Below are 13,483 nucleotides of genomic sequence, written 5' to 3' on the forward strand. Positions count from 1 at the left end.
TAAATGATAATACTATTTTTAATTTTTAAAGAACTGCCATACTATTTTCTATAGCGGCTGCATCATTTTACATTCTCATCATCAGTGCACAAGGGTTTTAATTTCCCTACATCTTCTCCAACACTTGTTATTGTCTATTTTCTTTTCTTTTCTTTTCTTTTAATGTAATTAATTAATTTATTTATTGGCATTTGATTTGCCAACATATAGTATAACACCCAGTGCTCATCCCATCAAGTGCCCCCCTCAGTGCCTGTTACCCAGTCACCCCATCCCCCCGCCCACCTTCCCTTCCACTATCCCTTGTTCGTTTCCCAGAGTTAGGAGTCTCTCATGTTTTGTTGTCACCCTCTCTAATTTTTCCCACTCATTTTCTTGATAGTTGCCATTTTAATGGGTGTGAAGAATTATCTCAGTGATTTTAAATATTGTCATCTAACTAAGGATTAGAGAAATCCTATTTATATATATTTTTTTAAAGTTCCATATTGGCTTCTAGTTTTTTTTTTCTAGCTATATAATCACAAAACAGGCCAGGAAGAATATTCTACAGAGACTTTGCATAGGCTCTCAACCTCTTTTTTTTTTTTTTTTTAAGATTTTATTTATTTATTCATGAGAGACACAGGCAGAGAGAGAAGCAGGCTCCATGCAGGGAGGCTGACATGGGACTCGATCCCGGGTTTCTAGGATCATGCCCTGGGCTGAAGGCAGGAGCTAAACTGCTGAGCCACCCAGGGATCCCCTCTCAACCTCTTTTAATGTATAAATTACCTCTACCTCTCTTTTTTACTTGCACTTTATTTATTGACAGTACTATGAGTCTATTCTTAAAGGATAAATAAAAGTATTCCTGGCATGGATGGGGGAAAGAGAGGCAGGATACCCTTGCAGGGAATAAGACCATCATTTACAAAGGCATGGGAATACAAAGAAATATGAACTGCTAGGAGAGAAGCTAGCAGCTTTGTTAGGGCTCCACTATCAATGTATAGACAGGCCAGGCTAGAAGCAGAGGCTGGTCCACATTTGGGAAGATTTTATAGGACACTGTAAAGAGTTAGCACAATTTGTTGTCACACAGGATCAACTAAAGGTTTTTAAGCAAAAGAACTGACATGATGTTATTTCATAAAGACTGCTCTGGTAACTGTAGGAGGATGGGAGTACCCTACAAAGAAGGGGGAGGTAAAATTTGGGGAGGAAGCATAGAGTACTTGCAAGGCTGTATAGTACAAATATGAATCTATGAGGCTTGTGCTGGGGGTAGTGGTGGTGGTAGAATGGGGAGAGGATTAGATCTGAAAACTACTGATCAAAATTTGAATATGGTATGGAAGGAATAAGAGGGAGTGGTTAATGAAAGTTGTATGATTTTTAGCTTTACTTTATTAGCTTATAATGGACCTCAAGAAGAGAAGCATATTTGGAGTAGAAGGGATATATTAAGGTCAGCCTCAGTGTATATTAAGAAGCCTTTGAGGGTAGCCTGGGTGGCTGAGCGGTTTAGTGCTGCCTTCAGCCCAGGGCGTGATCCTGGAGACTCGGGATCGAGTCTCGTGTCCGGCTCCCTGCATGGAGCCTGCTTCTCCCTCTGCCTGTGTCTCTGCCTCTCTCTCTCTCTCTCTCTCTCTCTCTGTGTGTGTGTCTCACGAATAAATAATAAATAAAATCTTAAAAAAAAAAAAAAAAAGAAGAAGAAGAAGAAGAAGCCTTTGAGGGGCACCTGGGTAGTTACAGTCAGTTAAGAAGCATCCAACTTGTTTTTGGCTTGGGTCATGATCCCAGGGCTGTGGGATCGAGTCCCACATGGGGCTTCTCGCTCAGCAGGAAGTCTGCCTGAGTTTCTCTTTCTTCCTCTCCCTCTGCTGGTACCCCTATGCTCTCTGTCTCTCTAACACAAATTAAAAAAAAAAAAAAAAAAGCAGCAGCCTTTGGAAAATCAGTTAAGGCCTTCTAAGGATCTAGTATTTGGTAGAGCAGTGGACACTGCCAGTTACATAGAGCTGTCACATACAAGGCTGTGCCCTGTGCTCTGAAGACAGACATATATTCTTTTATTCCCACTCACTCCTTTTTCTCATAGCCCAATGTGAATTTTATTCGTTTACTCAAAGTCTGGATAAATCCTACTCCTTATCACTGTGCCTAGAAAATGTCACTGATGACTGTATGATGGTACAACAGAAGCAGAAATGAGGCAGGATAAGTGACACTTGATATTTGGGTCCAACACTGCTAGCTATGCTTTATATATAGGCAAGAATTCTCTTCTGAATGACAGTAAGAGACCATTTTTCTTAACCCTGTTGTTTCTTCAGGTTTTTCCTTTAAAATATGTTAGTTCAAATATTTGTGGATTAGATAACAGTGTTCTTTTTACCGCCTGCATTTTTTTTTTTTTACCTCCTAGAGGCTACAGAGCAAACTTCAAGAAATAACACATCAAGATGAAAGTAAGTTATTGAGTATAACTTATAATTATTTCTTCCCATGGACTCTGTGTTTTAAAAGATATTGTCTAACAAACTGTTTTTATTAAATAATAATTACAAATACTTTAACACTGATTCCAGTTTCAGCTGATTTTCAAGAGCTCATAATAGGAAATCATGTAAACCATTGTGGTTTTTGATGACAGTTGTCAGTGGAGTTCAAGGTATAGAAAAGTAGGCACTTTTCAGTGATACTGATTTTTCTTTTTCTGTGCCAGTTTTTGGTTATATATAAAGTATATAACTAATGTCCTAAAAATTACTAGAACATACTAAGCAATAGCAAATCAGTTTCTAATCAGTAATAGCCAGTGTTTCTCTAATAAATTTATATAATTTTTAGCACAAAGCAGTAAAACTTGACAGTGTAGAATCTTAGATGGCCTTGTCACAGACAAAAAATCCCATTATTTTCCTTGATATTTTAGAAAATATTCATTTTTTTAAATTGTGGTAAAATATATATTAACACAAAATTTACCATTTTAACCATTTGTTAAGTGTACAGTTCAGTGGCATTAAGTACACTGACACTGTTGTGCAGCTATCCCCACTATCCTGCTCCAGAAGTTTTTCAACTTCCCAGACTGAAATTTTGTGCCTGTGAGACAATTACTCCCCTTCCCTGTCCCCGGTCCATCCCTGGCACCTTCCGTTCTCTTCTCCGACTTCTCTGAGTTTGATGAGGTGCCTTATGTAACTGGAATCATCCCACATTTGCCCTTTGCTATTTGGCTTGCTGGCCTAGCACAATGTCTTCACAATTTCTCCATGTTGTAGCATGTGTCAGAATTTCATTCCTTTTTAAAAGGGCTAAATAAAATTTCATTTTATGCATGTACCACATTTTGTATCCTTTTGTCTGTCAGTGTACACTTTGGTCACTTTTGACCATCGTGAAGAATACTGCTGTGAGCATGCCTGTACAAGTAGCTTCCTGAGACCCTGCCTTCATGTCTTCAGGGCATATCCCCAAAAGTGTTATTGCTATATTAAATAGTAATTCTCTTTTTAATTTCTGAGCAGCTGTTACACTTTTTCCTATAATGACCATATCATTGTATGTTCCTATCAGCAGTGCATAAGGATTCCAGTTAGTCTAAGCCCTCACCAACACTTGTTCTTTTCTGTTTTCTTGATAGTAGCCATCCTCCTGGGTGTGAAGGGGTAACTTATTGTGGTTTTGAAATGCATTTTCCTATTGACTAGTACTGTAGAGTATCATTGGTTATTTGTCTATCTTCTTTGGAGAAGTGGTTATTCAAGTCCTTTGCCCACTTTTTCAATAGGATGATTTTTTTTCACTTTACTGAAATTTTCAAAATAACTCTAGCAAAGTTCACTTGATAGGTGATTTTAGATTGTCCTACCTCTTTAACATATCAGCACATTTCTTAGATACCCTTGACCCACACATTTCCTTAAACTCTTTTACCCTAATTTTCTATAAATTACTTATTTATCTGTGTTTTCTATAGTTAGGTCCTAGGTGATAGGGTCTGTGTTGTATCTGGATCATTTTGTATTATACGGCATCTTTTTGGAACCTCGGTAAACAGTTGGTTGACCTTTCCATGTTTAGTTCAGCTAAACATTTAATTATGATTTTTGTATTGTCAGCCTCTATTCAGTCAGTTTATGTTAGATTTATTGCATTTATGATATTTTTCTTGTTGTTAGAATAATTTTTACAGATACTACATGAGAGATTAGGGGGAAAAGAAGAATGTTTCCCCAGAATCACTATAGTGTTTTGCAAGTGATAGTGTAGAGAAGCCAGTTCTTTTAATTTAAATATCTTTGAAGATAAATTTCTCAGTAATAGTCTCATGTCAACTATTTACTTTCATATTTAATTTTCTTGTGTGGCTGAGAATTTTGGAGGATTTGCTAATTGCAAGACACTATGCCAGTGTGGATTATACACAGATGGCTAAAACACAGCCCTTACCCAAAGAGCTATAGTCTTGTGAAAGAGACAGATATGTAAATAAAAATTTTGGATGCTGGAAGAATCAAGTATTATAAAAAAGATACAGTGAGAATGGCAAAAGGTTGTGAAAAATTAGGGAATGATTTGTAACTGATGAATCAAAGATACTTTGTGGAAGATGTGACATTTGTAGTAAGACTGCAATGACAAATAAGAGTTTGATAGGAAAAGCAAGGAAGGGATCCCTGGGTGGCGCAGCGGTTTAGCGCCTGCCTTTGGCCCAGGGCGCGATCCTGGAGACCCGGGATCGAGTCCCACGTCGGGCTCCTGGTGCATGGAGCCTGCTTCTCCCTCTGCCTGTGTCTCTGCCTCTCTCTCTCTCTCTGTGTGACTATCATAAATAAATAAAAAAAATTAAAAAAAAAACTTAAAAAAAAAAAAAAAAAGGAAAAGCAAGGAAGAGGAGTCTGGGCTGAGGAGAACATGAATATGACAGTGCCTGGCCAGGAACCTCAGGCTGAGAGTGCAGTTGTGTTAGAGCATAGAGGGTGAGATGAGCCAAATGGTTACAATGTTTACTTAGGGTCAGAGGTTTACTTATGTTCTATTTTTAAAAATTTGAAGCCTTTAATGATTTTTCTGGATGGGACTGACTTGTGACAGTGTAGAAAAGAATGAGAGAGGCAGGCTTTAGAAGTCAGAAGTTTAATTAAGAGGTTGTTTTTGTAGTACACACGAGGTGAAGAGCACCACAGGGTAAAGGCATGTGAGGGCCTGGAAGTAGAATCAACAGAAGTGGCAATTTATTTGGACCTGTGGGGTTGGGGGGAAGGGAGCATCAGGGATGATGAAGATTTACAAACTGACCTAGAGATGACAATTTCATTAACCTAGTTTAGGAAGGGGGAGGAGCAGATTTAAAGTGACAGAAATGGGTTGGGTGTTGCGCATATGAACTCAAGGTCCCTGCAGGACCTCCATGTAGAGATGGAAGATCTGAGAGCTTTGAGTCTGTGGGAAGTTCACCCTACAGATTATGAAAGGAATAAGGGCTGCAGGTGTATATTCAGAAGTTATTAGCGATGACCTGGAGTTGAAATCAAAAGAGGAACTGAAGTTTTTGAAAAATAAAAAGGAGGGGGCCTAAGATAGTATCTTGGAGGAATACTTACATCTCTCTAAGAAATAGAAGAAGAAATGATAGAGCAAGAAAGGTGAAAGGTAATCTTTCTGTTAACCCACAAACAGATGATCAAGGCTGTTCCATGGCTAAAGGATATTAAAATGTGACGTATGATGTGCTTTATATGTCCTGTCAATGTCAGGCATTTACATGGGAACTCCTGTTGCACAAAATTATCTGTTTGTAAGCTAAGCACTGGTATCATGCTTATGGAAGATTACATAGCACTAGTTTTCTATCATGTAAAGAAAAAATAGTTTAATTTTTTACAGAAGCTCTAAGGATTATCAGTAATATATCCTTAAGTGTTATTAATAATTTTTCTGAATCTACAGAATCCAAAGAAGATCTCTCACTGAAGGATGTTGAAGATACCATGGTAGAGACAATTGCCCTTTGCCAGAGAAATTCACATAATTTGAACCAGCAGCAACGAGAGGTAGGAGAATGACTCCTTAGGCATATAAAAGTCTGTTCTGATCTGAAATTAGGAGTTAATCCTATTTCTGCTGCCCTTTCAGCCACCTGAGCTTAATTCAGCTGAATTTTAATCACTGTTTAGTGCTCCCAGGAGTATAAGCCTCCTAAAGTTATTGTGAGGAGTGCCTGTCCTCTTTGTTCTGACAAAAGGCTTTATGTTCCTAGATCTGGCTGTGCTGCAGAATTTAAGCGCATGAATACTAGATGTCCTTGTTCCCTCTGGACTGAGATTTTGTGTATTCTGTGTAGTGATTCTGTGAATGTGTCGTCATTTATCATCTCTTCTATCCTCTCTGGAGGAAAATGAGTGTTAGGAGCTGGAGGGAAACCCTCAGGGGATACAGAGAAAACTAGAAGAGGTCAAAGAAGGCTGTGATGTAGTTTCTCAACCCTGGCTGCACATTACAGTCACTTGGGGAGCTTTGAGACAATCCCAGCACTCAGGCTGCACCCCAGAACAATGAAAGTCTCTGGGTTGGTACCCAGCATTAAAGCTTCCCAGAGGCTTTCACTATACAGCCAAGGTTGGAACCAGTGCTGTAACAGATTTCCAGACTGCCAAAAGGAAGAGCACAAAACTGAAGGAGGTATGGCTGAGCACCTGGTACAGGTGGGAGTTAAAGCAGTGAGGCAGAAACTAAGGGGGCGAGATGTGATTTGACAGCCATGTTCTGCTGCAGTTTTCACAAGTAAAGCTGCAGCGTGATATGGCATCATAACTCTTGCCCCTCCAGGCTGCAGCCTCTCACTTGGCACCACCTAGCCCCTTTCTCTTCCTGAGTTTCTGAAATGGGAAGTGAGGCAAATTTTTGGTATATTTTTAGTCATACACATTACAATGAAAATAATAAAGTTTGGTTTTTTTGAGTTGGGTAAATTTCTACTTTACGTTTTTGTCAAGGATTTTTTTAAGGCCATAAATTTCGAAAACCCTTTAGAAAATAAATTGTGTACAACAAGCACATTTACATAATAGATGTAGATTTTTTTCTTTATTAAAAAAATTTTTGTGTGTGATATACTCATTATTTTTAAAAGCCCTGCAATAGGGGAGCCCGGGTGGCTCAGTGGTTTAGCGCCGCCTTCAGCCCAGGGTGTGATCCTGGAGACCCAGGATTGAGTCCCACATTGGGATCCCTGCATGGAGCCTGCTTCTCCCTCTGCCTATGTCTCTGCCTCTCTCTCTCTCTCTCTCTTTCTCATGAATAAATAAATAAAATATTAAAAAAAATAAAAATAAAAACCCTGCAAGGGATCCCTGGGTGGCGCAGCAGTTTAGCGCCTGCCTTTGGCCCAGGGCGCGATCCTGGGGATCCAGGATCGAATCCCACGTCTGGCTTCCGGTGCATGGAGCCTGCTTCTCCCTCTGCCTGTGTCTCTGCCTCTCTCTCTCTCTGTGTGACTATCATAAATAAATAAAAGTTTTAAAAAAAAAAAAACCTGCAATACAGAAGGTTACCCAGAAAAATATGTTTTTACAATTTACTTTGTAAAATCCTGTCCCCCAGAAATCACCATCATTATCATTTGGTGACCATCGTTTGGTGACCAGTTATCTGCCTAAGTTGACATAATTTTAGAAAAGTTGGATCGGATAATGTTTGCTTTTACAAATATAGTATTCAAACTCAGGAAGCTTTCTGAATTTCAAATGAATATTTCTTGACCATACTATCTCTTAATAGATTTTCACTACAGCTTAAAAAAGAATCTTAATACCTATAATAGATTGGAATTATTTGTTTATAATTACATTTCAGTTTTTATAATATCTGCATTCCCAAGCCAGTAAAGAACTTTGTGTGAACTCATGCTGGCTGCAACCTGTCTTTTCCATCCTTCTTAGTTTTAAGTAATTTTTTTATTTTACTTCATCAAGGCTAATAACACATACATTCTTTTCAGGGTCCACAACTCCCATAAATTGTTTAATCTTTTGAAAATGAATTATGGCTTTTCAGCAGTCCTTTTGCACCATGAGTTTTCCATTCCTAAGTTTTTATTTTCATTTATCTTTTGGTTGACTAGCTATATTTGGACGTGGTTATATTTTGATAAACATAAAAGAGTAGAATTCTTTAAGCTGTGTTCATGCATATTTAATTCTAAGTCTTTTTCACTTTTCAATTCTTCCATCTCCTCTCCAATGTCTATTTGATACTCTTCTATCTTCTCATGGAAATTTTAAGGAAAAAGGATAATTATGTTTTATTAGTGGGGCTGTTTAGGTTCACATAAGCTGAAATATGTCCAGATTCAAATGCATTAATGGTAGAGTTAGTTATAAAAAATCCATGCCTCCAGAACTCTAGGGAATATTCTGACTATTTTTGAGCTCTGTATCTCTTAATCAGAGACAGGAACAATGCTTCTTTTGATGTGGTAAAAGGAAAATTTATTTTTTTGTCTCAGTTGGAATTTGTTTTAATAAAAATATTAGACGTTAGACTTCTTCCTATCCTTTGAAATTTTCACTTCTCTGTGTTAGTACACCATTCACTGGCTGCTTATAAGAGAAGTCTGTCTGTCTCCTTGTCTTAGAGACACACACACATATACACGCACCACTCTCTGTGTGGCCTCACCCTCCAACAACTGGTTTCTGCTTCATTTCTGAACAAGTTTTGTAATAACACTATTTTAATATAAATTGTATGTAAATACTGTCTTGTGTGAAAAATGCTGGGCTGATTTTTATAGACTACCAACCATTAAGCTTGGGGGATTTTAATGGTTGTTTATCTTAATTCTCTTTTCTTTGTTTTTGTTTTGTTTTGGAGAGGGTGAAAACTATCTGTTGCCACACTCAACTAACTAGAAGATTTGACGTATTTGAAAGACTGACAATGGACTGTTTATAATATCTCTTTCCATAAGATGTCAGGGCAAGATTTAACATTATGAGTATTTACTTAAAGCAGATTGCAGGCAGTTGGGCTGTTAATCCTTTCTCAAGGATCTCTACCTGTGAATCTCTGTGAATCTGTGAATCTTTACCTGTCCTACCTTTGTATATCTGTTTATGGGGCTGCCCTAAGGTACAGTGGTTCGGTATAACAAAGGGTTTGGCTTTGTTATACATATAATTCCCTGAAAAGAAAGCTGTTTATTACATAACATGAGCAAGGAATTTGGGTTTAGTTGTGTTGCTCTCAAGGCATGGTTCATGTGGAGATTTAATTAAAGAAGAATAATTCCTCTGTGTAGAGTATGACATATCCCATGACTGTTACCTCAACAACCATGCTTCCCATAGTCTGCCACTTAGAGTCAAGAAACAGTTAATCTTTACAAAGGTAATTCTTCTAAACTGTCTGGATTAAATTAAAAATTTAAAAATCAAATTTATAAACATAATATAAAAACAAAAAAGTATAAATAAAATAAATTACACAATTAAAATACACAAATCAATGTTATAAAAACAAGTTAAAGTTAGGAGACTAAAAGGTAAGCTAAGTAAAGCTATCTAAGAATAAAATACAAGACTAAAAGTTCATAAGTACTGAATAAAATAAATTAAAATTTCCATAAAAGAAAAAATTGCCAGTATCTTGAGAACTTAAAGAAATATATTAGAAGTTATCAGTATAAAATCTTGGCCTTACCAAACCTTAAATGGGAGCAGATAAAGGCTTCCTAGTAGAGCTCTTCAGTTGGGAGATCACCTAGTGGAAAAGTTGCTGGACCCACAGCCTATCTTAAGGGGCCTCTCATATCTCCACTGCCATAGGACTTGTACAGGGTTAGGTAGTGGAGTACAGAACATGCCCTTTTCTGTAAATAACCACTCTAGCTCTGCTCTGACCTTTCTTCATGACTCACAGATGTTTGCAGGAATAGCTTATTGTCCAACAAGAAACCATGTTTGAAATTTTAAACATGTATTAGTTTGATTTTAAAGATTTACCCACCCACCAACTCCCCCAATAAAAGGAAGAGCACAAAATTTAGAGTCAGAGTACTAGTTTACTGGCAGTGTGATCTTTGGCAAATTACTTTTCTAAACCTTAGTTTCTTATCTCAAGTGAGGATTATGGTTATTGTATGAGGCTGTTATGAGATTGAAATGAGAAAGTGGGGACTCCTGGGTGGCTCAGGGGTTGGGCATTTGCCTTTGGCTCAGGTCATGATCCTTGGGTCCCGGGATCGAGTCCCACATCAGGCTCCCTGCATGGAGCCTGCTTCTCTCTCTGCCTGTGTCTCTGCCCTTCTCTCTCTCTCTCTCTCTCTCTGTCTCATAAGTAAATTTTTTAAAAAAATGAGAAAGTGTGTAAATCATTTAATTCAGGACCCAACATAATAGGAATAAATAAATCTATTAATTTATCTCCTAATGTGGTTGGAAATGTTAATTGAAATAATATTAATTTCTACCTCTTGGTCTGTGATGACTAAGGGAATACAAAATAGTGCTTGACAGAGGGGAAAACTTTGAGTAACCTTTATTCATTTCTCTTGCTTGACATGACTGAAGAGAAAGAGAAAGTGGTAAACTAGTGGAGGGGGTAGTTCTCTGTTTTTCTCCCACAGTACATAGGATTATTTATTTAGACTTGCTCAGTGATGCATGTATAGCACAGTATATAAGAATCTGACTGGAGGCCCTGCTCCGTCTCCTTGAACATGCCTTTTCCTGAGACACAGAAGATTGTAGTTCCCCAGGGTCTAGACTTACGTAACCTGTTTCTTTATTTTCCCAAGGTGCATGGTCAAGATAACTGTTTTAGCTGTGGCTGTTGCTTCTTACTATCTTTTCCTAGTCAAGTGTTCTGTCTTTTCTCTTTAAAATGTTTACAAGTAAATGTACGTGAGAGGTACATCTCAACCTGTAAAACACTATTCTGATGTTAATCTTAAAAATAATAGAATGCTTTGGTTTCCTCTGACATTGTAGGCACTCTGGTTTCCATTATTGGAGGCAATGATGGCTCCTCAGAAGCTGTCTGGTTCAGCTGCGCCTCATCTACACCCTGAAGGTAATTACTTTTATCAGAGTCCACCTATACCATCACCAATTTTTATCTGCTAAGAATTATCATTATGATACTTTTTCCTGGTATCATATTCTTACTGTTTTTTTCTTAATGAGATCATGGTACAGTGTTAACCTCATGTGCAGTGCTTTCCATGGAACCAGATCTGTCATTTGTCTTGAATAATAATAGTAGCTTTGCTGTTACTTATCAGCAGTTAACTTTAAAACATCCAACTGGCCCTGGTTAGCTAAGCTTCTAGGAAGCTATATAAATCCACTATTTTCTACTCACTTGTAGGAAAACCCAAAAGCTCTTATTTTAAACTAACATTAATATTAATATTTTATTATTATAACAGCTCTGAAATCTTTGACCATGCAAGTTCTAAACAGCATGGCAGCATTTATTGCTCTTCCATCAATCTTGCAAAGAATCTTACAGGTGAGTTAAAGGGGAAAAAATTCAATGTTGATCAGTTTCAAATAATATTTTAGTTATGTTTAACAAACAAATTAAGCTAATGTTAAATGAGTCTCGAGAGTAATGCAGATGATTTTGGACATTGCTTAATATATAACTTATGACCATCATACTTGAACCTTTCCTGGTGCAGCATGAGTGTGGGTTTGCCTGGCGCACACTGGCAACCTTCAGTGAGGGTGTGCAGCCTTCACATGTCCACTGTGATCTTGAGAGTCAGATACATAGGCTCTCTATGTGCCAACTGGAAGGAATCACCATTTATTTACAACTAATTGTGATTCTTAGCGTAAAAAAGAGATAACCTACAAATTAAGATAGGCATTTCCTAATCATTGGTTGTAACTTAGGTTTTTTAACTCATTGTAAAAAAAATTTTTTCATGTCCAAGGCTCATCCCCATTCTAAATTCTACCCAATTTTGTGTCCAAAGCCTTGGTAGGAAATAACATTTCATCCTGTTTTCTTCAGCAAAAGGCCCAAACATTCCCAACATCATCAAAAGAACACTAAAAATACCCTATGATCTATTTTTTTTAAAATCTGTGACCATTCCTGGGGAAACAGCAGGAATTACCTTAGAATGCATTTTGTCTTCCTTCACTGTATGCAGCATAGACACACACACCAAAACAAAACAAAACATTGATCTTGATGCCATTGATCTTTATAATTCTCAAATGATTTTTCTCCCATCAAGAATGTCCCTGGCAGTTCTCTTTAAGACTCACCAAGCTCAGGTAGCCCCGGTGGCGCAGCGGTTTAGCGCCGCCTGCAGCCCAGGGCGTGATCCTGGAGACCCTGGATCGAGTCCCACGTCGGGCTCTCTGCGTGGAGCCTGCTTCTCCCTCTGCCTGTGTCTCTGCCTCTCTCTCTCTGTCTCTGTCTCTATGAATAAATAAATAAAGTTAAAAAGAAAAAAAAGACTCACCAAGCTCTACTTGCATTGTATTAAGCGTCTAGGCCTTCCTTCACTGATACAGACTGCTGCTTATGTAGGCTCTCCTCACAGTTTATGTATCTTCACATGTATTACTACAATTGATCCTTCTTATGTGTTGGAAAATTCTTTGATATAGACAACTTATTTTATATCCATTTTAGAATATATTAGTCATAGTTTTTAATTATATGTAAAGTAGTATCTCAAGGCAAAAATAATTTATCAAGTAAATTAGAAAAAATGAAATCTTAAAGTCAAAAGTGGCTTCTCTCAGCATATGTGTTTTGCTTTATGTGGAGCTTTAACCACACTTGGATACATAAACTATAATAAACAAAAATCAACTTTTCTGTTGGCAAAAGCATGCGATTTTTAAAAATTTTGTTTTTCAAGGCTCCTGACTTGAAGGCTTTTGATATAAGAAAATCTTCATCTTATTTTGAGTTATATTTGCATTCATTTTATTTTTTAATTTTTTTGGCATTCATTTTAATTATATTCTTATCATTTTCTACCTTTAGTGGTAGAAAAGGTACCTTCCACTTTTACTCCCACTAGTCAGGAGGGTATGCTATTTCTTAAATTCCTTATCTGCACATTTGTGATTACTGTAATAATGACTCTACCTTACATTTGTATAGAGATTTTTATTTTTTTCAAGGTGCTTTCACAGTATCTCATTTGAAGCTCACAACAATCTTTTCAGGTAGGCAGGGCTACTATAGAAATTTCTATTGATGAAGAAGGAAACTGAAGTGTAGAAAAGTTAGTACTTGGCCTGCCATTAGCGGCAGAACCTGGCTACCACCAAAGTCTCTCGCCTCCTGATTTATGCTCTTTCCTATTCTATCATGTAAGCTTTACAGTTGTTTCAGTGCCTGGTCTTTTGAGGAATTAACTAGTTTATTAATTATAAATTATCTTGTTTGGTTGTTTCCTGGTAGATGAAAGGCTTAGCTCTTGTCCTAAAAGAGCTCTTCTAAGAGACAG

At 37.4% G+C, this 13,483-nt stretch overlaps 1 protein-coding gene across 5 annotated transcripts in view; it reads left to right on the forward strand.

Moving 5' to 3' along the window:
- The window catches only part of VPS8 (VPS8 subunit of CORVET complex), a 254,636-nt gene that overhangs the window by 172,151 nt on the left and 69,002 nt on the right, over positions 1-13,483 (forward strand). For all 5 annotated transcript variants that reach the window (XM_077879951.1, XM_077879954.1, XM_077879952.1 and 2 more), the window contains 4 exons: positions 2,414-2,456; positions 5,947-6,050; positions 10,989-11,070; positions 11,429-11,511. In XM_077879951.1, coding sequence (XP_077736077.1) covers positions 2,414-2,456; positions 5,947-6,050; positions 10,989-11,070; positions 11,429-11,511 — 312 coding nt within the window. The remainder of the gene's footprint in view (positions 1-2,413; positions 2,457-5,946; positions 6,051-10,988; positions 11,071-11,428; positions 11,512-13,483) is intronic.

Source organism: Canis aureus, chromosome 31 (genome assembly GCF_053574225.1).
Source record: "Canis aureus isolate CA01 chromosome 31, VMU_Caureus_v.1.0, whole genome shotgun sequence".
Lineage (NCBI taxonomy): Eukaryota > Metazoa > Chordata > Mammalia > Carnivora > Canidae > Canis > Canis aureus.